This window comes from Suillus subaureus (assembly GCF_016647635.1).
Source record: "Suillus subaureus strain MN1 chromosome Unknown BJ212scaffold_2, whole genome shotgun sequence".
Lineage (NCBI taxonomy): Eukaryota > Fungi > Basidiomycota > Agaricomycetes > Boletales > Suillaceae > Suillus > Suillus subaureus.
Genome location: NW_024538558.1, coordinates 1,354,740 through 1,380,275, shown reverse-complemented (window position 1 = coordinate 1,380,275; position 25,536 = coordinate 1,354,740). Strand labels below are relative to the sequence as shown.

General features: G+C 46.6%; 14 protein-coding genes across 14 annotated transcripts; 3 read left to right on the top strand and 11 right to left on the bottom strand.

Annotated features, from left to right (window-relative positions):
• Window positions 1-1,298: 1,298 nt before the first annotated feature.
• On the bottom strand, window positions 1,299-2,394 carry BJ212DRAFT_1295229 (uncharacterized protein; the record flags this gene model as incomplete). Its single annotated transcript, XM_041332299.1, has 5 exons — window positions 1,299-1,459; window positions 1,513-1,689; window positions 1,801-1,927; window positions 1,986-2,060; window positions 2,128-2,394. The coding sequence occupies 5 exons, from the start codon at window positions 2,392-2,394 to the stop codon at window positions 1,299-1,301; spliced, it is 807 nt and encodes a 268-aa protein (XP_041199155.1).
• Window positions 2,395-2,923: 529 nt separating this feature from the next.
• Window positions 2,924-3,564, bottom strand: BJ212DRAFT_1295228 (uncharacterized protein; the record flags this gene model as incomplete). Its single annotated transcript, XM_041332298.1, has 2 exons — window positions 2,924-3,319; window positions 3,385-3,564. The coding sequence occupies 2 exons, from the start codon at window positions 3,562-3,564 to the stop codon at window positions 2,924-2,926; spliced, it is 576 nt and encodes a 191-aa protein (XP_041199154.1).
• Window positions 3,565-4,131: 567 nt separating this feature from the next.
• Window positions 4,132-4,305, bottom strand: BJ212DRAFT_1210553 (uncharacterized protein; the record flags this gene model as incomplete). Its single annotated transcript, XM_041329226.1, has 1 exon — window positions 4,132-4,305. A coding segment is annotated over one exon (174 nt), but the record flags the coding sequence as incomplete, so codon positions are not given.
• A 2,084-nt stretch (window positions 4,306-6,389) lies between these two features.
• BJ212DRAFT_1316900 (ras-domain-containing protein) lies at window positions 6,390-7,981 on the bottom strand. Its single transcript, XM_041334221.1, has 8 exons — window positions 7,871-7,981; window positions 7,794-7,820; window positions 7,684-7,737; window positions 7,552-7,634; window positions 7,473-7,504; window positions 7,354-7,416; window positions 7,145-7,299; window positions 6,390-7,097 (listed from the first exon to the last, which is right to left on the bottom strand). Exons 1-8 carry the CDS (start codon window positions 7,920-7,922, stop codon window positions 6,832-6,834), a joined length of 732 nt encoding a protein of 243 aa, XP_041199152.1. The 5' UTR covers window positions 7,923-7,981; the 3' UTR covers window positions 6,390-6,831.
• An 85-nt stretch (window positions 7,982-8,066) lies between these two features.
• On the bottom strand, window positions 8,067-9,516 carry BJ212DRAFT_1443928 (putative serine dehydratase domain-containing protein; the record flags this gene model as incomplete). Its single annotated transcript, XM_041337895.1, has 6 exons — window positions 8,067-8,500; window positions 8,549-8,889; window positions 8,935-9,131; window positions 9,181-9,309; window positions 9,359-9,470; window positions 9,497-9,516. The coding sequence occupies 6 exons, from the start codon at window positions 9,514-9,516 to the stop codon at window positions 8,067-8,069; spliced, it is 1,233 nt and encodes a 410-aa protein (XP_041199151.1).
• A 509-nt stretch (window positions 9,517-10,025) lies between these two features.
• Window positions 10,026-11,153, top strand: BJ212DRAFT_1260203 (alpha/beta hydrolase fold-domain-containing protein; the record flags this gene model as incomplete). Its single annotated transcript, XM_041330097.1, has 4 exons — window positions 10,026-10,323; window positions 10,375-10,434; window positions 10,493-10,655; window positions 10,709-11,153. The coding sequence occupies 4 exons, from the start codon at window positions 10,026-10,028 to the stop codon at window positions 11,151-11,153; spliced, it is 966 nt and encodes a 321-aa protein (XP_041199150.1).
• A 223-nt stretch (window positions 11,154-11,376) lies between these two features.
• On the bottom strand, window positions 11,377-12,279 carry BJ212DRAFT_308809 (Endoribonuclease L-PSP). The gene is made up of 5 exons (XM_041342878.1): window positions 12,054-12,279; window positions 11,902-11,999; window positions 11,716-11,844; window positions 11,468-11,661; window positions 11,377-11,416 (listed from the first exon to the last, which is right to left on the bottom strand). The coding sequence occupies exons 1-4, from the start codon at window positions 12,103-12,105 to the stop codon at window positions 11,566-11,568; spliced, it is 375 nt and encodes a 124-aa protein (XP_041199149.1). The 5' UTR covers window positions 12,106-12,279; the 3' UTR covers window positions 11,377-11,416; window positions 11,468-11,565.
• Window positions 12,280-12,806: 527 nt separating this feature from the next.
• On the bottom strand, window positions 12,807-14,970 carry BJ212DRAFT_1475262 (uncharacterized protein; the record flags this gene model as incomplete). Its single annotated transcript, XM_041339213.1, has 11 exons — window positions 12,807-12,941; window positions 12,996-13,101; window positions 13,158-13,229; window positions 13,279-13,360; window positions 13,407-13,485; window positions 13,533-13,602; window positions 13,651-13,788; window positions 13,840-13,887; window positions 13,937-14,071; window positions 14,125-14,334; window positions 14,381-14,970. 11 exons carry the CDS (start codon window positions 14,968-14,970, stop codon window positions 12,807-12,809), a joined length of 1,665 nt encoding a protein of 554 aa, XP_041199148.1.
• A 177-nt stretch (window positions 14,971-15,147) lies between these two features.
• BJ212DRAFT_1316858 (IlvN-domain-containing protein) lies at window positions 15,148-17,102 on the bottom strand. The gene is made up of 8 exons (XM_041334220.1): window positions 16,600-17,102; window positions 16,383-16,546; window positions 16,166-16,331; window positions 15,877-16,104; window positions 15,762-15,821; window positions 15,651-15,714; window positions 15,486-15,590; window positions 15,148-15,434 (listed from the first exon to the last, which is right to left on the bottom strand). The coding sequence occupies exons 1-8, from the start codon at window positions 16,785-16,787 to the stop codon at window positions 15,273-15,275; spliced, it is 1,137 nt and encodes a 378-aa protein (XP_041199147.1). The 5' UTR covers window positions 16,788-17,102; the 3' UTR covers window positions 15,148-15,272.
• Window positions 17,024-18,103, top strand: BJ212DRAFT_1453647 (NAD(P)-binding protein; the record flags this gene model as incomplete). The annotated part of the gene is made up of 6 exons (XM_041338849.1): window positions 17,024-17,263; window positions 17,332-17,368; window positions 17,422-17,538; window positions 17,597-17,690; window positions 17,742-17,932; window positions 17,994-18,103. The coding sequence occupies 6 exons, from the start codon at window positions 17,024-17,026 to the stop codon at window positions 18,101-18,103; spliced, it is 789 nt and encodes a 262-aa protein (XP_041199146.1).
• Window positions 18,104-18,306: 203 nt separating this feature from the next.
• BJ212DRAFT_1259814 (uncharacterized protein) lies at window positions 18,307-19,067 on the bottom strand (the record flags this gene model as incomplete). The annotated part of the gene is made up of 5 exons (XM_041330057.1): window positions 18,307-18,512; window positions 18,569-18,602; window positions 18,653-18,755; window positions 18,811-18,896; window positions 18,972-19,067. 5 exons carry the CDS (start codon window positions 19,065-19,067, stop codon window positions 18,307-18,309), a joined length of 525 nt encoding a protein of 174 aa, XP_041199145.1.
• Window positions 19,068-19,578: 511 nt separating this feature from the next.
• BJ212DRAFT_1259633 (peroxisomal membrane protein PEX16) lies at window positions 19,579-20,897 on the bottom strand (the record flags this gene model as incomplete). The annotated part of the gene is made up of 5 exons (XM_041330043.1): window positions 19,579-19,699; window positions 19,754-19,943; window positions 19,995-20,374; window positions 20,432-20,699; window positions 20,759-20,897. 5 exons carry the CDS (start codon window positions 20,895-20,897, stop codon window positions 19,579-19,581), a joined length of 1,098 nt encoding a protein of 365 aa, XP_041199144.1.
• A 110-nt stretch (window positions 20,898-21,007) lies between these two features.
• BJ212DRAFT_1316777 (Nsp1-like C-terminal region-domain-containing protein) lies at window positions 21,008-22,757 on the bottom strand. The gene is made up of 8 exons (XM_041334219.1): window positions 22,549-22,757; window positions 22,434-22,493; window positions 22,320-22,382; window positions 22,218-22,268; window positions 22,108-22,167; window positions 21,874-22,052; window positions 21,615-21,817; window positions 21,008-21,554 (listed from the first exon to the last, which is right to left on the bottom strand). The coding sequence occupies exons 1-8, from the start codon at window positions 22,625-22,627 to the stop codon at window positions 21,239-21,241; spliced, it is 1,011 nt and encodes a 336-aa protein (XP_041199143.1). The 5' UTR covers window positions 22,628-22,757; the 3' UTR covers window positions 21,008-21,238.
• Window positions 22,758-23,515: 758 nt separating this feature from the next.
• BJ212DRAFT_1443921 (uncharacterized protein) lies at window positions 23,516-25,333 on the top strand (the record flags this gene model as incomplete). Its single annotated transcript, XM_041337894.1, has 4 exons — window positions 23,516-23,671; window positions 23,723-24,938; window positions 24,991-25,200; window positions 25,269-25,333. 4 exons carry the CDS (start codon window positions 23,516-23,518, stop codon window positions 25,331-25,333), a joined length of 1,647 nt encoding a protein of 548 aa, XP_041199142.1.
• Window positions 25,334-25,536: the final 203 nt, after the last annotated feature.

Here is a 25,536-nt window from a genome sequence, read left to right as displayed (position 1 = left end):
GTAAGACACAAGACATGTCACACCATGATATATCATAGCGACGTGCAACCTAGTCTGTTAAATTTTATGCTGTTGAATCTGCACAAATATTATTTGTGTCGCCCCAAAACAAAAATGTGTGACCACCGAGAAAATGTGTGTCTCCCCGAAAAAAATTGTGTCGCCCCGAGAAAAATGTGTCGCCCCAAAATTATATTATGTCTCCCCCCAAAACAAAGTATGATTCTGACAATTTATGTATGTTTTTTTTATCATGGTAAGGCTCATTTCCACTTGGACTTACACGAAATAAATCAATTAAAAAGATTGTAGTAAGAGACAGTTACTATGTACGATTAACAGAATATAAACCACAATAGAAAAGTGCATTTAAAAGGAGGGATAAATCTGTAGTGTCAGTTTGCAATAGGAAGTTGGGTATGACTTGGACAATATAGGTGCAAAATAATTACAAATTAAATGATAGGACCTAGAAATCAAAGAGATGATTTCCTTCCCATGGGTTATTGAGACTGGGATCAATAACAAAAGACCCAGAGGCCTGTAAGGTTGGTGTCACAAAAATTTCACCAGTCTGTGATGGGGGTGTTGAGACAGGCCCAGGTGACTCAAAAGGCTTGAAAGGGGCAAGGTCAGCCTCCACTGCTACCTCTGGCTCAGCTACAACCTCATGATTGTCTAGCTTGAAGGAACTGAAGAAGTTATCAGGGTATTCATCATCACTTGCAGTTAAGTCAACTATAGTGGCTGATTTGGATAAGTTTTCAGAGTCTGATGCTGGCAGGATCTCATCGTCAGTTCCTGTTAATACTGATGTTCATCATGAGTCTATTGACAATCAACAAACAAGACCAACAGACTGTACCTTGACAATATTTGCTTTTTTTGGGGGGCTCGGATAAGCTTGACTTGGATGAGGAGTTGTCATCTGAGTCATCAGATATGCTCTCAGACTCGGTGAGATCATGAGTGTTATGAACTCAGATAGAGCATCGTTCCAATAAAGGAATCAAGATCAAGGTCAATCAAGAACTAAGCCTTATCGAGTCAATGCCTCCCTCAGGAGCGATTGTCTAGACTCCCGCAGGATCTAGAGTTCAAGTTATCAGAGAGAACTGAGTAGATTCAAGTTAGAGAAAATACAAGTGGTAACTAGAGTTTATATACATAAAGGAATTGTGCACAGACCATGCTGGGCAAAGGGTAACAACTACTAGGAAAGGAAGGTTCATGGGAAAACAAGGTATGAGTCAGAGATAAGGGAGACCATGAGGAAACAGCACAGTGAAAAGGAAGTGTTAGAAGTACAGCCATATAGGAGTCCACAGTGATGATGGGAAAAAGAGTGGGGCACTGTAACAATGAGATGCCGATCTAGATGGGAGAGAGGGCATCTTATCCTTCCCTTTTGATTTCACCCATCCTTGTAACACTGATGTTGGGATGCTCTGGCGAGTGGCTAAGAAATAAGCTATCAGTAGTCTGTGTGAAGCAAATGAACTAAGGACTGACCTAGAATGACCACATTTTCTCGAAATCCACCTCTCTTATTTGTCCTTGCATTTCGTGCCACCAATGATCCATCAGGGAATTGGATACCAGGAGGGATTATGATTCTTTGCTTCTCCTTGACACAAAGATAGTATTGGGGCAGATATTGAAAGATCTCATCTTGGTGCTCCTTGTAATCTGGATTAGGCAACTTTGGCAAGGCATTGAGATAAAGGAAGAGTCATGGGAAAAATTTGCGAAGCTCAAGGTCAAAGAGCATGAAAGACCAGTTCTTGCTGATGACAATACCATCAATATGATCTGTGATCACTAGTCTCATGACTTCAAGAGTCTGGACTTCCACCAGAGTTGGCATTTGAGGATTGCAAAGAACAGGTGTCAGAAGGGGGATGTATGAATGCGAGGTCTTCTTAGGCTAACAAGGTTAGAATCAGTAATCTCAGCCAATAGTAGTCGCAATATCAACTACTTACCTGTTTTGTCCCACAAGGAATGAAAATGATTTCACCAGCTATAAACTGGAAGTCAAGAGGACGAGCTGACTTTGACTAGTAAACAAGTATTCCAAGTCCATGGCATAAGCAACAACTCCTTTTCAAACATGCTGGCACTTACTTTGGGGACCATCTGGGCCTTAGACCTGCTGTGTGATTGAGAAGCAGACTTTAAACCTTGGTTGGCCTTGCTATTGGCCTTTCTATAGGCAGTTGAAGATCCAGCTGAACCTCTGAGCAATTCCTGCAGAGTAGAGTTAACTGCTAGTGTCAAGCTTGATTTTCTAGAGGTTTCCATTTGCTTAGACTCCAAGGTAGAAGGATGCAAATTGAAACCAGATGAAGTTTTACAAGAGCTGCTGGCTTGTTGCTTATGCTTGAGAGCCATATGACAGAATTGAAAAAAACAAAGAGTAGTGAAGGAGTGACTGGTAGAGACAGGACAGAAGTATTTGAAAAAAAGAAAGTGAATTGTAGATTGTAGTAGTATGAAAGTGGTCATAATTGAATTCAACCACATTGCCCATCATGTGATCTGTGGCTGCTCATGTCATATAATTGCATAGTCACTTTAAACTTAACATTGTCAATTCAGATTGATCACTCTTATATTGATAGTCTAGATATTGTAATTGTAATTAGCCATCAGAATCGTCATGATCACCAACACTAGCAGTAGTACTATCTGTGTCACTATCTGATTCAACATCAGTACCAGCAAGCTCCAAAAGCCTGATCATAATATTGAGTGCTCGACACCACTGGATTGCCCTAGGTCACCAAATAAAGTCAGGTAAGGGAATTTGTAGTTCTTTGGTCCCTTGTTGTCCTGATTGAATTATTTCATGTGAAGGATACTCGTCATCATCCCATTCATGTGGAAGGATACCAAATCCATCTGGGATATGCTCTGCCTCTCATACTTGATCAAGGGCTTGATGAAAGGTGTCATAAAGAGTAGCAGAGCAAAAAGGACTGGCATGTTTCAGGACACAGACAGGCTTATGGTGAAAATGGGCATCATGATCTGCAGCAATAAGCTGGGGAAGCTCTTGTAGATCTTCTGTACCAATGTCCTCTGCATCATTAATATCTTCCCATTCCTCTTCTGATTCTTCACCATCTGATTCTCCATCAGTAGATCCAGAAGCTGAGTATACCTCATCTGAGGGGTGACCTGCTCCAGTTTGATGGGGTGCACAATGAATAGGCCTTCCTGCAGTTCCATAATATTGTCTGATGATATCAGGATGGACTCCTTCACAATTGTCAGCATATAGTCCATGCTTGAGCTGGCCCATAAGCCTCATATCCTGATAGATACAAAATCAAAATCAATTTATTTAGCTGGCTGTGTCTGAGCTATTAGATGACATACATTCAGGCTCTGATCATGTCCTTCTCCAGAGATAGGGTGTACATTCCATTCAGCTTGAAATGTGTTGCAGTCAGACTCGATCTGTCCGAGGAACAGCTCATGTAATAGCCAAAGATGCTGGGCATTAGATACATTGAGTCCATGAAGCCTCTCGAGCCGGTAGAAAAATGCATGCCACATGCGAGCAAATTGAGTGCTGACCTCAACCCAGGATCATTCAATCCTGCTGTTGTGAGTTGATCTAGCAAGCAGCAGATTTTGGAACAACTAATGTAAGCAATTAAAGTGTGGTTACTTATGATCCCCACATAAAGCTTGCATGGTTAGGCCCTCTAGTCATGATCATATAAACTGATACCTTCTTGTTTTCTCTGCCTCTATCACCTCGTACTCTTGAAGGTGTACCATAGAGAGCGACTGCATTCAAAAACACCCCAAGCACTGTGGATGCACTATTGCTTGTGCTGGGATGAATGGCAACCATATAAAAGTCAATATCTATCAGATATGGGTGGCTAGTGAAGAATAATAGCCTACTGTGCAACAATACCCATCAATGATACCATGGATTATGATACCCCAATGAATCAGCTTATGGTGACCATCCATGTGCCACAGAGCATTCAGCCATGAAACCTTGTACTGTCACTGTTGAATCATAGTGCGTTGTTGGAGGACAGTTCCTAAGGGATCAACACAGTGGATAGAGGCAGTAATATGCTGCTGCTGTATCCACAAGCCCAGCTGTCATAGATGGCCAGTAAGATAGCAAACTCCAGAATTTGGTTTCATCTGACAAAACTCCCAAACAGCATGATCCAGGTCAGCATCCAAGATTAAGCTATACTTGTAGCTAACATTGTTCTGCTTCAAGTAGGAGTGCAAAGTATTATGGTGGATACCCATGACTCGTGCAAGTTTGGTTTGTTGTAGATGGCAACCAGGAGATGTTGCTATCCTTAAGGTTTTGCACCTGTGGATGATAAGCAATAGCATCAAGTTCACTATTGATGGGCTGGAAAACCTCACCCTGCAGCCTACTCACAGACTAGAACTTGCTCGGTTATATTCCATACCCCAGTGGATTGCTCCAGCAATCCGCAAGATCATATTGCTGTCACTTGTGAACACTACCAATACTGAGGCTGCTCAGATGGGGTTCAAAGTATATACAATTATCACTCAGGCAAAAGAGGTGATAGAGCAAAAATGACAAGCATTGGCAGTTTACCCACCCTCACTCCTTGTTTCACCATCTTTCAGCTGCTTGACTCACTTACATAGCTGGTGCAAGGAGGCATGGTCAGGATTCTGGTGGAAGAAAGTAGCTCATGTGATCCTCCACCCAACAAACCCACTCCCACTGGCACAGACCCTCCAACTCATCATTGAGGCCCCATTACCTGATGGTATGAATATTGCATGCAGACAAGCTATGGTTGATGTGATGATAGAATTAGATGGGCTCGAGGTCAAGGAGAGGATTATCAAGGGGGTCATAAGAGCAGTCACTTTGTATTTCAGCTCCCTGTAACATATTTCCAGTAGAAACTGTGGGTGTGATGATAGGTTGTTGCATAGAAGCCAGGATTTTATGTCAGAAAATCAAAAAAAAAGCATAAATGTAATGAAAATGAGCAACAAATGATTAGGATAACCTCTACAGTGAATAACATGACATAATTAATTGTGGCAATGGGGGAGTTGAACAGCAGAGCTTCCTGGCTAAATCCTGCACAGCAACGCAACAGGGACCAAGTTACCACTACACTATCCTGGGGGCGACACTATTTATTTTTTTGGGGGGGCACACATTTTTTCGGGGGGACACACATTTTCTCAGTGGTCACACATTTTTGTTTCGGGGCGACACAAATAATATTTGTGCAGATTCAACAGCATAGTCGCTACGGTGATATTGATGGCTTAGTCGTAGCCTATGGACACGGGCAGCCATGCGCTGGATGAAGCTCGGAATAAAGAATAAATTGTTCCGCTCCCTGCAGAGTACCCGAAAAGTGTTAACCATATCGAGCGTTTCTCGTGCTACACTACTGCTAGTTGACACATGCAGGCGTTCCTGAAAATCGTTAGCTGAACTCATGGTGGTTCCCATATCGGAGCTGGCCACGAGCTTAGTGTGATCCCAGCACAATCATCTGGATGCACGAATTTTTTTCAAGAACGCCAACAGGGACGATTTCCCCAGGAATTTAAGTCCTATATAGAATGGTGAACTGAAGGAGTCAGTGACAGATCGGCATCATGATACCGCTGACAGCATCGGAGACAAATAAATGAGGTGGATGCACGGAACAACAACAAAGCTGATATGCGTGAAACTTAAGCAGGGGGAGAGAACTGGGTTCACGTTATGAGCTCACCTTGCGAAGTAAGCTATGTTACTCTTCGTCAACGCCGTGGAACGGTTCCCGGGCCCGATATTCATCCTTTCGATGGTTACGAAAGTGTTTAACAACAATCCAAAATGCGAGACACGGCGTGAGGACCTCCCATGCAGTCATGGTCATGGAAACCATAAGTAGATTCCCCTCAAAAGGTAACAGTGCACTAATAGGTGCTGGATAGAATGAGCACCTCTGCTGAACCCGTCGATGAGCCTGATGCGGCACCGAAGTCTTTCATCCATGAATAAAGCCTACCTTCTTAAATGAGTCGTTGATATTTCGGTGATCACTCTGGTCGCAATCTTGACAGCCAGGAAGACGACAACCAGAAATATCAGTATTTTTCTGGATCTCTGATACATGCCGTGTAGCCGAGTAGATGATCATGATGACTTGCATGATGTTTCAGTTAAGTCAACATCGCTGAGGTATCGCAGCAGCACAACTCACCGCCAAAGTATTGCACTGGCAAATACGTCAATATCCATCCAATTTTTTATGATGGACATCAGGTTCTGGCCAGGAACTAGAACAGAAAATTGAACGCACAAGTTGTTCAAGAATCTCATTCACCCCTGCATGGATGGAAATGCTGGGCATCGGTACAGAACAACAAGTTGAAGTATTGACGCATGTGTCAACTATATAGCGTCGACAAGAAGACCTCCTTCGATAGGTCTTAGTAGGTACTCGTGAGGAAAGTTGCATGCTGTAAAGCCTCACAGGGTGTAGGGGGCACTGTGCCATATCGAACCTTCCACATGAAATATAACTATCCATGAGATAACAGTGATGATGAATAACTATGGGAATATATGGGAGATATCACATGAAGCATCTACACGTATTAGATACTGTGAATCAGTAAAGTGCAAGGGTGAAATGATGTACAGTGTTTGAGTAGAATATGTGATCGAAAACACAAGAAGAGTACTAGTGGTATACAAAGAGGTGACACGAGGCGCATGGCCATATGCAAGGAAAACAAGGCAGAAGCGGCACTCTAGCTCAATACTCACCAGCCGTCGATTATCACTACCTAACAACATTTGCCCGAGGGTGCCCAATTTTTCAATCGAAGCTTGTCCGAGCGTCGCCTTCGAGCTCCGCTAAGACTCCCAAAGCTAAGATGGCTAGAGCTCGTCACTCTTCGGAGAGCACGGTCCCCATAGCTGACACCGCTCCCGGCTTTCTCGGGATCTAATATTCCTGACTCTATGGAAAGTAGGATAGACCTTGCGGCAAGCAGAAATGGAGCTTCAACGTTGTCGCCGCTTAGTGAAGAAACCTCGAGAAAGTGAACATCTTTTAATAGTGTCAGTATATTTAAGGTCAAAAGAACGACAGATTACCATTCTGCGCCGCCCATCTACTAGCTTCAGCCCACTCCACTTCACGGTCCTCCTCCCTGTCCGACTTGTTTCCAACCAGGACTGCAACTAAGTGTGGGCTTGCCAAAGCTCTGGCATCAGTGAGCCACTGGGACATATTCAAAAAAGAATCGCGGCTGTCAGTAAAAGCTATGAGGATCAAGGCAATGGGTAAGTACGAATACACCAACTTCGTGATATCGTATACAAGGATTACGCCAGCCGCACCACGGTAGTAGCTACGCGTTACAGATCTGTTCCCCGTGCTGCTGTCAGGATTGGAGCAAGTCACATCAAACGCACAACGAACCGGAAGCGCTCCTGACCGGCAGTATCCCATAGCTGTGAACACTGTGAGGGATGCGGAGTTATTGAAGGGCATAACGTACTTGAAGCTTAATCCTCTTCTCCCCTAACTTTACTGTTCTACTAGAGAACTCCACTCCGATGGTGTGTTGAGAGTGGTCCTTGACTATGAGCAGGCCTGAGACTGACACCCAGTAGAGAAACGGACGACAAACATGCGTTGTGGGTAAAGTGGTGCAACAAACATGATTTGCCTGTCCCTGCCTCTCCTGCAAGTGGAAGAAGTCTTACTCCGAATCACCTGTTCCCGGTAAGCGCAACACACCGATGATAATGTACTTCATTAAGAAGTCTGGAAGTTCATGAGCATGAATCCAATTCAATAGATCACCCAAAACAAACCGTAAGTTTCCAGAAGTTCTGTAGCATCTACATCATATTCGTCTAGCGCCATAGAGTAAGGAATAGGGTGTTGGTTTAGGTGCCGATTCGTGAAGCTTCCGCCAATTGCTGCAGAGAGGCTTACAAAGTTCCCACGATCTTCAGTCCAACCATTTTCATCTTCAATTACATAATACATGCGTGTAAGTCTAGCTGACTACCAGCCCTTCCATGGGACCCAAATGTCAACCACTTTATCACCTCCTTCATCCGAATCGATGATGTAGTACCACGGGTAAGCAGCAGCTATCAAACATGCGTGCTGCCCAATAATCTCGATAGTATCTCCGATCTTCAATGTAGGATTTGTGCGACCTGACTCTGGGTCTGGGGTAACTTGTTCCAGTGTCCCGTGCTCCTGTGAAATTCTTCCTAGCTTCCATGACCTGCCAACAACCTCCCCGAAGCCTGGAATACGACCCGTGTCTTTACTCATAGCTATGGCACCAGCATCACACATGGCTTCGTCTCGCCCGTCACTTCCTCTTCCGGGGTAGTATGAAATGACAGTGGCTAAAACCTTCTGGGAGATTTGTGGACGGCCGATCAAGGTTGTGTGTACCTGCTGGAGATCGAGCATGGTATAATTTCCTGTACGAATCGGTTTATAAACTCCCTTCTTGATGAAGTTTCGCTTACCTGTATGGAGCTCCAGTGTTCCATTGAGTGTAGATGTCATCTTCAGCTTGGCTTCCGCGGTTGCGCTAAGAGCAGTCGGAGTAGATCCCACGGAGAGGACGAATGGCTGCTTGTCGACCTCTCTGTTATCTGACTCTGCCAGAACTTCCATGGCCATGGCTGCTGCATCATTGGTGAGACGCACTTCCCCTGTTAAATATGATGTAGCTTGCTCCAGTGATGTTGATCCATACGAGTTTCCGGCGTGGGTATAAAATCCAAACACCGAAATTACCGAAGACGCAAACACCCTCCTCATGAATGCTTTGAAAGACACGGGCTCTGGAAGTATTCCGGCTCGCCTATGTTTGTAAGCAGTATATCACTGTGGTATTCAGAGAACATACTTTGTACCGCCATTCATCTTGATAAACGCAGACCATTTCTTCGGGTGCTCTTGCGCCCTCTCGTATTCCTCCAGAAATTTCACTTGATCTAAATGATCTAAGAAAATACGAACAGTTCCTCCGTATCTTGTCATCTCAGCATGCAGAGCAGACAGATCATCCAACTTGTTCAATCCAACTGGAAGCCCGTACAGAATCTGAAAAATAGGTGAGAATCGGAATAATTTTACATGCTTCTTGACCAACATCTTTGACTGTACCGTCGGCTACGAGACCACCTTGCACCACTCCCCAAGCTTCCATAAGTGTCGATACAACGACTGCAGAAGTTCTGCCGACATCTGAAACTAACTGCAATTTCGTTCCTTCGACTGTCTGATGAGAGTCATCACAGTGGATTTCATTTGTGTTTGACCTCTCCTACCTTGTGAGTCTTCAAGTGTCCTCTAAAAGTTGCTCCCCAGTCTCTAGCATTCTCGTGCATCTTCCTGCAGTTCTCTGCGAACACTGCGCGGTCCACGACGAAGGCGGGTGTTCTCAGCGCATTGAGTGGTTTGCCCACAAATTCAGCAACCAATGCATCTTTATTGGGGTTAAGAAAGTGCAATGGTGTTTTAGTCTGCAGCATGGGTGTCATGATCTTTGCGGTGGGAGTTGGCTGTCAATATCGCGCCGATATCATTTGCTTATAACTCTCCAATGCAAGCTGCTTCCTCCGATATCTATATCGTGTCCAACCCGTCATGATGTCGTTGCAGCTGCCTTTTGTATCTATATCGTGTCCAACCCGTCACGATGTCGTTGCAGCTGCCTTTTGTATCTATCATGTGGTATGTCTTGCACACAACGTGGCAAGCTTTTCATTCGCCTTCAATAGAGGCTTTGCAAGCTCCACGGTATCTACGATTATCGAATGCTATTAACAGCTCTTCGTATCTACGGGATTCCGTCATATGTCCTGGTGACCCTACGAGATCGGCCCGCCCTGACCGAGGTGAATCGTCCGACCTCTACATAGAGGATGTTGTCTGAAAGATACCTAATTATCACTTTTGAAGGGAACCTGCTCCGAATCCATTGTTTCAATTGAAATGGCAGCTCCGCAACCTGAAGCCACTAAACCGCAAGCCATTGACCCAGACATCCTTCCACGTCTCGATCCCGAGTATGTTGCCTTCCACAATAAATATGTCGCACATCTCGTTCCCCCTCACACCCTACCTTGGAACCCCGCCATCCGTAATGGTGACACCGTACCGGGAAGCGCAGAGGTCTTGCCAGTCGGCAGTGTTCAAGACTATGATTTGAGCCACTGTAAGGTACGCGTCTTTACGCCGGAGGGCACTCCTCCCCCTGACGGCTGGCCTGCATATGTCTGGTATCACGGTGGTGAGTTTGAGGCACTTTTCAATATCAACGATATTGAAGTGGTGTTATAAGGCGGATGGACTCTTGGAAACATTAGCTCAGAAAACGCTTTCTGCTCTCGACTTTGCAAAGGTAAAATTACGAGGTATCAAAACATACCTAACGTTGTGTGCTTATCGCTAGCTTGCAGGAGCGAGGTGTGTTGTAGCATCACCAGATTATCGCCTTGCGCCAGAACATCCTTACCCCGCCGCGGTGGAAGACTCATTCGAAACACTGCAATGGGTCTCTGAGAAGGGAAAATCCCTCTTGGGAGTTGATCCTACGAGACTGGCGATTGGTGGCTCATCTGCGTAGGTGGTTACTGTCCGATGCATCGAGATTGTTTTGACCACCATTCTTTTAGTGGCGGTAATCTTGCGGCCATAATCTCTATGAAGGCTGCCGAACTCAAACCAGCTATCCCTCTGAAGCTTGCACAGCTCATTGTCCCAGTAACTGATAATACTGCTCTCCACACGGATGATCTGTACCCGTCTTGGAAGGAGAACGCAAATACAGTGTGGCTCAATACAGGGAGGATGCTCTGGTTCCGGAATTTCTACGTTCCAAAGGAGGCAGAAAGGACCGAGTGGGACAACTCGCCAATATTTGCGCCTGATGAGCTGCTAGCCAAGTCTCCAAAGACTTGGATCGCGGTGATGGAACTTGACATTCTTAGAGATGAAGGCCTGGCATACGGCGAACGACTCAAGAAAGCTGGTGTGCCAGTCTCACACAAACTGTATGAGAAGGCACCCCATCAGATTTTGGCTATGGATGGTAAGACTCCTCGTACTGTTATTATATGATTGATCAGCTGATCATATCTATCTGCTTTTTGTCTGTAAGGGTAAGTCACAAGAGCTCATTCTCATTGAATGCTTTTCTCATACAATCTTCAGTGTTCTAAGTATCGGTCGCGAGCTCGTGAGTGATGCGGTCCAGAACCTTGCCGAGGCCTTTGGTGCATCGTGAATCATTGGAGTTACGAGTACCAAATACAGTCGAGCTGAATGTGACAACGATGATGTGGACGCTTTTTTCGTCCAAGTATGTGCCATGGGTACTAGGTCTTTTTACTGCTCAGGCGAATACTATTGGAGTGGAATTGATAGGGTCGTACCTCTGTTCGAATGGAGTCTTATCACCTCGGAATCAAGCAGCAGGTAACTTATGTTGACAAGCCTGAAAATAATTCTTGGAAAATCACGAGTACAACAATCAAACTGCAGCAATCGCTTCGATCTCTATGTCTACATCGTGAGGCAACCCCCCAGCTTGGATACATGTACGAGCCGGCTTAGGGTTTGGGAGAAACTGAAAACATTGTTGATGAGCCAATCTCAATCAGAAGAAATGATTATGACAAGCCTTAATATACTCCTCGTTCATGGCTGCGTAGTCGCCCATGCTCTTGAGGTAAATGTTCACTTTCACCACTTTGTCCCATGACGAACCAGCGGCTTTCAGTACGTCAGTCAAGTTAGAGAGGCATTGAACCTGTAGAGCCCGAGTGTCAGGTAACAGGTCGCAGGTTCATCATGATGATGAACTTGCAGTATGGGCTTTGACGTCCCCTGGGACCACGTTGCCTGTACTATCCACAGGGGTTTGTCCGCTGCAGAAGATAAGGCCCGGAATCTTCACCGCATGTGCTGAGGCCCGTTGGTTAGTTTCTATCATCGACTCGTTTAAATTTGAGCTCATACAATACATAGGTGCTAGCGGCCTTTCTGGACTGTTGATTTTTTGAACAGACATGTTGAATATCAATGGCAGAAAGAAAACAGATTCAAGGGGATTAGAAAAATGAACTTGGTGTCGAGCTACATAATATGGGGACGAGGAGTCCTATCCTGAATAAGCTGTTCAGGTGACCACATCTTATCTTAGACCGTTACGTCCTACGTGGCATAGATATCGCCAAATCACATGAGCTGCAGGATGGTGTCACAAGATAGCGGAGGAGACACATTCGCACTTACGGATTCCGGTTTTCCGAAGCGCCGCCAATGATGCCAAATCGCCGTTTATCGTTGCCGTAAGATCTGGTCACCATTCATCCAAGGCTTGTGTATCTGTGTACTGCATACCACAACCTGGCCTGGCGACCACTCTGAAGAAATCCCACGTTCCTGGAGCGCAGGCTTGTCAGGCTCACCACCAGGATAAAGGACAATCAACGACTGGATTTAGACAGTACGAGAATCTACGGCAAGAAAAGACACTCTGAGAAAATGGAACTCGTCATGAGATGGACAAGAATCGGCGATCAACCTGCCTGCGCTTGTGATCTTTTCTCCGGAAGACTATGCACAGCATAAGTTTGGGAATACCAATCGAATCGGCCAATAGAGACCTGTAGCATACAAGCATCAATATCTTCAAACCGTCATCACTTCAGCATGGAATAAGTCGAGAAATGGTCACTCGAGTGGGACCGGAATCGGTGGAGATATCGCTCATTGATGCGCAGCCATTATCGCATCGGAGATAAATACCGCAGACACTTGTTTGCCACCGAACCACCGAGCGTTGAGACCTTGCACAGCATTCTTGGCGGATTCGATTGTGTCAAACTTGACGTAGATCTCACCCTGCAGTTGCGTTCAAGAATTAAATCAAAAACTAAACGTGGATAAAATGCAAACCTGTGTCTCCCTTTCGACCTTGATGGCATTTACTATGCCGTATTTTTCTTCACACTCGCCTTTGACGTCGTCAGCGAGCTCTTTATCCCAGTCACGTTCAGTTTCCCTATAGCACGAGAAAGTTTGTTAGAAAAAAAATCGATTGCTTGGATGTGAACCCACTCCTCTGGGTCAAACATATTCTTCAATAAGACAGAACGGGACTGCATAGCTTGTGGAATGTTCGGTTTGTTGCTGCAAATAATTGTAAGATAAGTTGTTGGTATAATTAAATTTTACATACACAAGCTGCGGCTTCGGAGCAGGCTCGATTCTAGCAAGTTTCTGCATTAGTGCTTGACGTGATGCTGCGTTCAAATTACCGCCTATAAAAATATCAGTAAATACTTTGAAAGGTTGATTAAAACGCACCGCCAGCTTCGTCTAACGAATCCTGCTGGGCGTATCGCACAGTGCCCTTCTCGTGGACTGTGTTGACTCTCAGCTGTAGCTGAAATTGAATGACAATCTATGAGTTTGCGATTTGGGATGCCCTACCGTTCTACCAGCAAGCTCGAAGCCTTCCATTTGTTCAAGAGCCATTCTGGCATCCTCGGCGCGTTTATATCTATTAACTTTAGTGGATGCCTAAAATGCAGGACAAATGTTTACTTACTGCACAAACGCGTAACCTTTGCTGCGCCCGGTCATAGGGTCCCTGTGCAAATCAACAAATTCCAATTCCCCGAAGGGTTCAAAGACCTGCTTGATATCGGATTCGGTAAGGTTGAAATGCAAGGAACCAACGTAAAGTCTGAAAAGCAACGTCACAACTTTGGAGCGAGTAGCTGAGGAGCTTGCTTACTGCATAGCTCCATGAGGCGCATGAACGCCAGGTGGAAGATTTAGGTTCCTCGATGAACTGTCAGATGATAGAAACACACGACACCTGCAAAACTCACCCGTCTCCTGGATGAAGCCTATTCCTTTCTGACTCAGTCAATTGAACCATGATAGGGAGACCCATTACGACTGTTCCGCTCAATGACATAGCTTTCTCTACCAAATCGATCGACCGGAACTCGACGTATCCAATGCTACCAAAGGCATGAGCATCTCAGAAACAATCTCAAGAAGTGGTAGAACACACCCTTTAGAACGGCGTGACAGCCGGTCCGTGACAATCCTAGAATCCATTACGGTCCCTTCACCGAGTTTATCCTCGAAAAAGTACCCAAGGTCACGCGCCGTGAGACGAGCGGCAAGCTGAGAAACAAAGACCGACCGAGCTTCTGAATCGTCTTCTTTAGGTTCATCGGGATTGTAGTCTTCTTGTGCCTCATAAGTAGGTGAAGGCCGTCTAGATATTATGAGTAACAAGTCATAGTAATACGAAGGTAGCATACTTGATTGGCGGGGAACTCATCTTGAATGAGCCCTTGTCTGGCTCCTCCTCGTTAAGCGGAGTGTCCTCAATGGGGGGACGTTTGTCGGGTGCACGATCCCTTTCCCTCCGGAACCGAGGAGGGTCATCGAACTCGTCTCGTGGGTCACGATACCTACGTTCACGTGAGCGATCTCTACGGTCATGACCCCTTCGTGGACTGTCCTTGGGCGGAAGTCCAGCAGAAGACTCGTCCATGTCATCGTATCTCTTCTTCTTCAAGCGTTCATCTGGGGGCTCGTCGGTTTCTTCCCTCTTGCGGCGCTTGTCACGGTCTCCCCCATCACGGTCACGGCGATGAACGTCTCCCCGCTCCCGTCTATCGTCATCACGATGACGCCTGTCTTTGTCTTTTTCACGATCGCGGTCCCTGTGGGACCTCTCGCGCGAGCGATCACGATAATCTCGTTCACTTCCTCGGTCGCGACTCCGTCGTCGTTTGTCGTCATAATCTCTTTCTCTGCGCTTTTCACGACGGTCTCGGTCATGCGAGCCAGAACGAAGAGACCGCCTCGTGCGATGGGTATCAGTGGAATGGTTGCGAGACCTCATGAAGATATCAGTAGGTAAGTTGAAAATAAAACAATGAGTGTGAAAGACGCACGATTTTCGATTGGGAGATATGTCTACATCCATTTTGCTTGGTAGTGGACTTCGCTTGTGGTGGACAGTGTTTGAGTTGCTTGTGCAGTGATTCGGAACAAACATGCGAAAACTTCGTGTGGTAACACAGCCACACGCATAAATACGATTTTTGGATACAGACAGTGTACGAAGGGAGATAGAGTCACTACGCATGTAAGTACTTAAATGTGGCCGTACATAGGGTCAGGTGCCTGTTCGATGAAAAATATCTACAAAAGCCCAGCCAATCTTGCTCTGACGCGCTTCTCAGCCTTGACGAGCTCCATTTCCTCCGATCGTTTATACAGTTCATTCAGGGGGTTCGTATCACCTTCCTCGTCGAGATCATCCTCGATTTGGCTGAAAGCCTCGCAGAACTTGCCGCTCAATATCTGCATAAGAGGATTCAGCAGGGCTTGGGAATTCAAAAAGAAAAATCATGCCTGGTTGTACAGGATGTCCTTGAAGTGTTCCCGCATGGCCCCTCCTTCGAGCTTAAGTGAACCACTCAGTTGACCGTACTGAGAGACAGTAGAGTGGTGCTTGAGCTAATTTTTTAATACCATGCATCAGTATCATTTTTCATTTTTCATCGTACATAATCTTACCTGTGCGACGAAACCATCATCTGCGGCTCGCTCGAAGATCTCTGCGGGTTCTTTCGACATCCACCTGGGAGCGAATTCATTACAAATAAAGTCTGTTATAAAATAACTCACATTTCGTAGCAAAGAGCCTCGTCCGAGCATCCAGCATCCTTGAGGACATTGAAAGCTTCCCTACCAGCAACTATGTTATTTACGGTGGCGTTTGAAACTTTGGCGGCATTCAAACCTGAACATCATAATGATGTTGGGCCAGAGAGCCTGTTCAGCGAAGAGATCCATCACAGTCTCTTCCCGCACTGAAGAAGCAATGGCTCCCTGTTTGGTTGCACCAATGGCGCGGGAGAGTGCAAGAGCTGCATCCAAGCCTTTGCCGGTCCCGTTCTGCTCGACAGAAACAAAGCAAGGGAAACCACGACCTTTCTCGTGGAGAGAGCGCACTGAAGAGCCGATCATCCTGTAAAAAGCGTCAGCCAGGGATTGTGTGACCCGACGAAATCGTACAGCTACCGACTTACCGTGGAGCAACCATCACGACATCCTGCCCTGGCTGGAATCTTAACAAGTTGAAGAAAACGTTGTACCCGGAAGCAACAACAATGGTGGCATTACTCTTCAATTTGGGTGAGAATTGCTCATTAAACACGCGGGGTTGGACCTGGTCTGGTATCAGGATAAAAAGGACTAGGAATTCCTGCAATTAGTTAGGATTGAACAGTTTGAATTCACACATACCGTCTGCAACTTTGGCAGCTTTTGCAAAGTCGTGTTCAACGTGAAAGCCTTTAGATTTCGCAGTCTCAGCATACGAATCCACCCGGTTGGCAATCAGGATTTGATCATTAGGGATGCCACTGTCGCGCAAGTTCTGCGCTTGTGCAGATCCCTGATTTCCAAAGCTAAGAAATAAAATGAACGGGGTCCGAAGACATAAGCGAACTCGAGGACTTGCCCGAGGAACACAATCTTCTTGTTACTCAGGACACCTAGGTCCGCGTCAGAGTCATAGTAGCTGCAGCATATTTCAAGATCCTCGTAGCGTTCTAAGACAATCAGACACGCACATCTTGGCTTGTCCCATAATGAATTCAAGTCTGGAGAGGAGAGCACGCTTGTAGAATACCTATTTCCCTTTATCATGGGTCCTTATAAATCCACAGCGGGGAGCAGTAGCCGAATAACAATCCCAATGGCCCTTGGTTCGAGTCACGTTCCACGATTATAGATATCAAGATGAGCTTGTGCGGAAGTCATGAGGAGCACAAGATGACAGAAGACCCAGTTCGCGGACCGGTTGACACCGTCCATCCGCACTTTATCCCGGGATTCCGCATGGCGCTGTATATAGAGAGAGATATTTCTTGAGTCGTTTGGCTATGGCTTTGCTAGCAAACAAGATCGTGTGCATAACTGGGTCGTCTCGAGGTATTGGCCGAGCATGCGCGGTCGAATCGGCTAAACATGGAGCAATTGGTTTAATATTGCATTACTTTGGAGATCAAGAGACCGAAGCGGAGCTTCAGTCTTTGAAAGAAGAGATACATGCGACGACTTACAATCACTGTCAAGTCGTCGGCGTGCCCGGCGATATCGCGGATTCGGAGACTTCACAAAAGGTGCGCACTGTCCGAAGGCAGTATTTACAAACGACCAGTTGTTCAAGTTCTCACGACATCCGAAATAGATCGTCGAAGCAGGCGTCGAAGCGTTCGGACGAATCGGTAGGCCGTAGGACTTGTAAAGTAAGAGATATTTTAACTGATGCTCAGACCAGATGTGCTTATCAGTAATGCGGGAATTTGTCCACTCGCCGAGTTCTTGACGATGCCCCATGCTATATGGGAACGTACCCGACAAGTAAATTTGGATGGCTCCTTTTACGTGGTGCAAGGTGTGTACCCTCGTGACTATGATAATATGGTTCTAAGGTGATATCGCGTTTCGTGCAGCGGTGGCAAATCAAATGAAAAGCCAGGTCCCCCAAGGCGGGTCTATCATCGGTCTGGCTTCTATTTCAGCGCTCGTGGGCGGTGAATTCCAATGGTTTGCATCTTGATACCTTGATGAACGAGACTCAACCTTTAAAATGTGTAGTCACTACACGCCGACAAAGGCAGGTATCGTGTCGATGATGCAAAGTTGTGCTATCGCTCTTGGGAAGTATAACATACGCTGTAATGCTATACTTCCTGGCACGATTGCTACGGACATCAATAAAGAGGACCTTGCGAATGAAGAAAAGCGGGAGTATACGATCAAAAGGACTGTGCTCGGGAGACTTGGCGGTACGATTCAGCTGAAAACATGTGTATCCGCTGTTACTGAAGTTTAATCTCCTAAATATAGCTCCCGACGATATAGCTGGGCCTATGGTGTTCCTTGCCAGTGATCTCGCAAAGTATGTCACCGGCGCGCAACTACTAGTGGACGGTGGACTATTTGTTAATCTTCAGTGATATATTTTCCCGGTGCAAAAAGGAGAAACGATCGTCTTCCTCACATGGCCAGCTAGTGCACTTGTGTATACCAGATACTACTTATAACACGCAAGCAATGCGCAGACTTGGATGTTTCATGTCTGAGTAAGGGACACGTTAAGCAACCTGTTCAAACAACACTTCATGTGGACACCTACTTCAGTGATGCAGACCTTCCGAATTTACTTGTCCATCTCCAAAAGCCATCCCAGCTCTTGTCCATTTACTACCGCTGGTTTCGCATCGACCAGAACTGTCGCCCACCGTGTCCATTCCTTCCCTGGGTTTCTCCAAGCATGATTTGTCCCTTTCTGAATCACAACATCTCCTGCGTTCTTGAGGTGTGTTTCTGTCCCATCGTCTGTTATCAAAACGAGTTCCCCATGGACTATTCATGATATACTTCAGTCAGGCTATGTCGTGTACGGCGAAGCGTATACGTACTCAGGATGTTATAGTCGATAGAGGGGGTCCGATGCTGCTCGTCTAGCTCCATGAAATTCGTATGTGTCAGACAACTCTACGCACCATCGGAGTACGAACTCCTGGACCAAGATCACTGTACATGAAGTTGGTCGCATTACTTGCAAATAATCCGAGGTCACCCACTTGACGGGCTCCGCCGTCCTCCCTATTGCATCTCACTTCGAACCACCAAGCTAGGATACTTCAAGTATACTACTCACGAACAATTGTTGTCATTCGTTGGCAGACCATCAGTAGAAGCCCAGAATGTGCCCGTTCGATGGCCATTGAAGTTTTCTATCATCACCTAGATTTGGGACGACGATAAGTCATTCCTGTACACCAATAGTGACCTGAATGGAATGCACACCGACGAATGAACTGTTCCATCAACTGAAACCACGGCCTGTCCGTCGCCATCATGCGAAGTTACGATGCGGCGAGGGCCTGGGAGAAATGGGGGTAGAGTACCAGACATGAAGCTTTAAAGGAGGTAGGAAAAGTCGTATAACATCAAAGATCTCGGTCTACCTAAGTACTTGCGGAACTTACATTCTTGACGTAAGTAGCCTGTAAGATATTCTTCACCTTTACGTCAGTATTTCAATCACTAGCGTAGCGTGATGTGGCATGTTCATCATGATGTGGCCGATTAAAGGATGTGAATCGTGAACTTCCGCGTACTACGGTCCAGATCAAATAGGCCAAACAATAGAACTTCACATGGCGCTGCGCAAGTGGTTAGTGGCCGATAGAAGCACGGGAATTGCGGGACTCCGGACATTGCGGTCCTGATAGGTTCGTCCAAGGAGTTCGCTTGTTTCCCGAAAAGGTAAAGGAAGAACGCCGAAACACCAAGACCACATCAATGTTCAAGTGCAAAGGTACAATATTGTACATGAAACCGGGACGAAGATGACATTGATAGTATGCTAGCGTTCAAGGAGCAGTGTCTAGCGCCAGCCACTGTCAGCGAGAGCAAGGATTTATTAAAAATACTCACAATAATAATATCCATCAACAAGAGGTATCCAGTCCTTCACGATAGAACTAAGGACTCCAAGTATCGGCGTATTAGCAGTCTTCTCCACAACAGCCTCAACTTTGGGCCTACAAAGGATCGAGACATTAGGCTTCGACAAAACTGGCATAAAATGCACAAACCTTGAATATGTCTCCCATACAGAGCCACGCAGAAGGTACCAGAGAATATCCCTGTCTCTGCGGGCATATTCTTCACGTTCTAGATCCGCAGAATTTGAGGGCGTCCGCCTCAAACTACGAGAGATAAGCTCCATGGCAAAAGCAGTCACAAGAGCCTTATCCTTGTGTTTCTTGATACTTAACATACTCGCTACAGGAAACTCGTGAGCATGTCAGGTCCCAGCACGTACTTTGCACTCACCGTAAACCAAGGGGCGAATGATGTAGATGCACTCAGAAACCCACTCCAAGGGCGATGACATAGGCTTCATCAGTAGCATAGAGGGCTTAACAGATGACGTCGTAAGAGCTTTAGGGAGGAGATAATCCTCCACTGATATGTCAGCACGGGCAGGTGGTGAGGGGGCGAGCATCAAAGCATTTGGCTGCAAGGGAATGTAATTATTCTTGAGGTGATCCGGAGTCGGTGGAGAAGACGACAACGGAGAAGTGGGAGCAAGCGTCGGAGAAGTGTGCGTAGAGCTAGGGGGCATCGATGCTGGATCAATGTCGCGTTCTGGAATTGGAGGAGACAAAAGTGGTCTTGTCGTGATCTTCAGTAGCGCGAACCGTAAAATCATTCTTTAGAAGTGAATTCAGACGCGAACTTGGGGCAGTCAGATCAGCCTTGGAACTTACTTCACAGTTTCGAGGAACACAATGCCTCTCCACCGGTTCTTGCCCGAGACTTTCCTCCGAAGCAGCATTTCAACAAGGAGTTGTGTAAAACGAATAAGCTCTAAAGATCGAGCAGCCCATTTGTATAATGTTTCCTTGTCTGACCAGGCGCGGGTATAGCGCGTGTGCAAGGGGATGGGAAGTATAGGCTTCCAATGAGGATCACTCTGCACAACTCTGGCCAGGAGGGTATCATGATACATGCTGGACACATGCAGTATCGCAGACACTAAGACCATACGTTATTGTTTGAACCAAGCACAAAATTATAGCAATGTTGATACTGACGACCCTCCGAAGCAAGATCGGCGTCTTTGAACCGTCCAGGTAGAAACCATGTTACAGACCTCAGCGAGGATTCGAGGGTGGAGATGGTGGAGACGTTCTTCACGAGGAAATTTTCATATTTTTCCAACGTCGACGACATGTATAGAGGTCCAGTATTAGTATATACCGTGAGCTGGAAGTGTGTTGGGAAGACTTATCGCCGCTTTGGCCAACCAGGTATGAAATCTCACGTGTTTTACATACGTTGCCGCCGGTTTAAGTCTCTTGCACCAATGCAAGTAGGAAAATGGTGCAAAAAATCCTATTCACAACGTAGCACTAGATACTCTACTGGTCAAAAGAGCGGTTATAATTTTTCACGATTTTCACGAGGCGTGACGTTAGCACTGTATGAACCAGGAGTCATTTTTCAATCTGCATCTTGCAAGAACACACCATATAGGATCTCCGTGAAGGTAAGTAGTAACACTGAGGTAAAGTTCACCGGTTCATTCCAAAGCCCCTAGTCTTTGTCGTTCCGCTTCCCGTTACCGTATTTGCTCCACCCGCTTCTCTCACGCGCCTCTCCACCTCATTTACCTTGCCCTCGACTTCGCGCACAGCCCCATCGATCCACTGCAGGCTGTCCAAATGGCTGCTCAAGATCTGAGATATCTGCATCATGGGATCATCGTTGCCAACCATCCCTTGTGACCCATTCGGTATTAGAGATAGTGCATTGACCGAATCAATCATCTGCGTCAATGATCCAGACAAATCGTCCAGGTGGGCATGCAGCTCTGTGGCTAGCATATAACTAATGGAGGACGGAAATCAAAATTGTGCAATCTCAAACTGAGGCAATATGAGGGCCCACTTTTTATCCCGCTCGGTGTCAGCAGGTCCAGTATCGAGCGCACGCAGAGTGCCGCTTTCTCCAAAAAGTTCTTCTGCAGATCGCTCGTACGCATCCAGCGTCGCAGAGAGATCCTTCTGCTGTTGCTCGATGTGGTCGAGAGCTTGATCAATGTCATTTTGTTCCCGCTCTACAGTCTGGACGTGGGTAAACAGAGTAGCCAGCTGCATCGTACACTGTCAGACGACGGATTCGACGAATGCGGAGCGAACAAACATACATTGTTGCCATTTTCCATCAAGGCCCGATCCCATACAGCGACTTCACCAGCGAACTTATTGAACTCTCGGACATGCACTTCCAGTTCAGATGACCACTTGTTTACTATCTCCTCGATAGTTTTCCCCCTGAGCGCCGATGGTGGAGGCACCGTTACTGAAGTGGCGGTAGCGGTTGTTGCTAACAGTAGGAATGAATGGATGGAAAGGATCAGTTTACCGAAAACTGCTCATACCATCTTTTGGTTTGTCAGATTCCTTAGACAACCCAAGGGTTGGTTGCCCTAGTGGCGCGGCTGGGGGAAATGAAGTCGTAGACAGGGTAGTGCCAATAAGACATGCTTACTTGTTGTTGCAGTGGTTGTGGATTTACCCCCAAACAAGTTGGTCACAGGCGCTGTGTGACTGCTGAAGATGGGCCTATTTCATCTGCGAAACGTGATCTCACCTGCAGGGGCCGTGGTTGCGGAGGCATTCTTTGCACCAAACAAATTAGCTGGTGGTGTTGATGCTGTGCAACATCCATCAGGCGGGTCATCTACACTACATGCAAATAACTCACCTGCAGGGGTAGTAGCTGCCGTGGTTACAGGCTTCAGGCCGAAGAGGCCGGTCGTAGGCACTATATACAAAGAGCATATTTTATGAGCAAAATGTTGGACGTGAAGAGAACATACATGTGCTGGCATCTTTCTTGTCCGACGAAGTATCCTTGTTTCCAAAGAGGTTGAATGCCGGAGGAGTAGTGGACTGCATTTCTTTGCCAACGTCCGAGAACACAACTCGAGACAATTATCGACAACTATTGGTTCGGCATGAATGCCGAGAGCGTGGACTTTGCAAACAATGCCAAGCAAACGCGCTCAAGCGCTCAAGCTCAAGGCTAGTACTTGTTCCACAACTCACTAGTACTCACTAGTGCTCAGGAAGTCGGTGCTCCAGACAGGAGATACGCCGTAGGCGTGTTGTGGGCGGTGCCATCAGCGCTTGAATATGATCTCTCGCAATCATTTGAATCACAATTCATTCATCAACACAGCAGGCCCAATGATGCTGGTAAATCACGGTACTGCCGACACATAATTAATACTCAAATGCTTTGCGACGACACTCATCGTTCCCTGACAGCTCGAGGCTATTAGGCACTTGCTGGATGAGTGAGTAGTACACCTCATTTATGACAGGAGCGAAAAGCAGACGTGCATATCTTATACATCATTTCTCAAATGAAAACCACGAACTTCTCGGCGTTGCGACTGGTTGAATAACCACGCTAGAACTTCTCGGACTGAACTGGGTCGTGCATGCAGGCGCCGTTGAACAGGGATCCCCATGAAGTGTCAACGTTCCGCACAGCAGCTTACCTTTGAAATCAAGGACAAATCCGCATGTTTCATAGCCTTAAATAACGGCCCCTATAGTACATACAATCATGCATGTTTTGCAATGACCATTGGAGATTTCATTTAAAAAATTCTCAAAAGTCGCGCGGCCCGATGGCATGGTGTTTTTACTAAAGTGATGTACAAAGCTTGTCACCAAACAGGTGTATCAACAGCCGATCAAATAATGAGAATCTCGCTTGAGTCATATGCATAATTGCTTTTGTAAAGCCTTTCTCCGCTCCGCTTTCCTGACTCTCTGATGCGCAGAGATTCGACTGCCAGCACTGCTACACTCCCCCCGCTGGACTACCTTCACTCCAGTCCAGTCAGAGGTCAACTAGAGCCTTCAGATGAGGTCACAAAAAAATCCGGCTGGCGTTTTCTCCAGTGCACAGACACTCCAAATGAGCTCAAAGTACGTACAACGACTTTCTCTTTCGATGGTTCTCAATCAGACGTACTGTAGGTACTTTTACCTCCCCGCACAGCTCAGCTATACTCCCGCCTGCTCAAAGCAGAGAAATCTGAGCTCGCCAAAAAGTCCAATGCATCTTGGGACCGTATCCTCGAAATACGGCACCTCAAGGATAGAATGATTAGAAAGTGCCAGAGGCTAGCTCGTTCTTATTCCGCCAGCAGGCCTTCTGCGAAGGTCCCCTTCTTGTCCATTCATGCGCCACTTGATTTCAGATTAAAAGAGATGGAGAAGTGGATTCGCCTACATGGCGAGCCTGATGAATCCAGCAAGACGATGCCTGTGGGCAACTCCATCCGCCCGCGCAATTCATTCTGCTGTGATCGTTGCACGAATATGGTCCCTCATCAGCACACCATATCTCGTCGACCATCAACCCAATCAACCCACTCCCGTCGTTCAGCACTCTCCGACCATTCCCCATCAAAAGCTCTCCCACCATCTCCCCGACGTGCTCGCTCCTCCAAGGCGAGTTCTGTCCAAAGCGATCACAAACCTTCTCCCGTTGCGAGCTCCATCACTTTGAATGAGAGTCATTCGCATCATCAAAGTCAATTATACGAAAGCAGGGTCCACGAAAGTAGTATACACCAGGAGACCGGGGATAACCAAGTACATGCGACTTTCACCACACACGAGAGTGGGTTTGATGATAGTAGCAGTACTCAGGAAAGCAGGGTCCAAGACGCCAGCAATATTCGTACGCGACAAAACAAGCACTCCAGGAGTATGTCATATGATGCACGGAGATTTGCTGAGAGTGGTCTTCAGGAAATCACGCGCACTATGCACGTCATTCCTGAAGCATCAGAAGTCGGTATCGATCACAGCACAGTGTCGGTCAGCAAACTATCGATCATTTCACCCGATCCATTGCCTCATCCATACCATGGTTCGACTTCAGCGGTTTTCTTGAACATGGTCGAGAGCCCTGTAGATGCTCTTCCGGTGCAGAGCGCTGAACCTTTCTATACTCGCATCACGGAAGACGAGGGAGTAAGCACACCTCCTTCCGAAGATGAACCCACCAGCGACTCCCCTCCCCAGCCAAACACCCTCCGTAGACGCAGTAGCCTCAAACGCAGCAACAATGACCTGCGCGTGAGTATGGCGTTCTCTGCTAAGACCGTATCCTGGGCGATGGACCGCGACTGGGCCGATCAAGTTTCGAAGTATAACGCTGCGGCGGGTGAAATCGAGCATGCTGGTAGGTTTATTTCCCATTTCCAGTGGTGTTGGAGGTTCACCAGTCTCGTGAGACCGGGAATGGGATACCATTTGTGCGACGTATCATGAAGAACTTGCTGGCATGAAGGCTCTACGTCGAAATGTTACGCAGACCCTGGCCAGGTTACGCTCGGAGGCAGAGAAGCTACAACGCGAAGACGAGGTGATCCGGGATCAAGAGGACAAGCTGCGAGAAGGTTATAAGCAGCTCGAGCAGAAGCATGGTCAGTATCGAGAAAAGGGTGAGTGCTCGTCCTCGTGTTTGCAGCCTGTCAAGAGATGCTGATGTTGACTAATTATCGTCGGTTAGTTAAAGCTGTTCTAGAAGAGACTGAACAGGTTCTTACATTGTGTGGCACCAAGCGAGATTCTTAAAGCCATGATTCGCCCGATATCAGAAGGCTTGCAGTCGTTATACATTTATTTTGCTTTCCATTACAATTTACACAAAATTTACATACCCATATCTTGACTGCTATAAATCACACCCAAGTACACGCCGTTATCGATGTTTTAGATTAGGTTCAACACCGTTTCATAGGGTTATGAAGGCATTAACAGTAAATATGAAGAGTCCC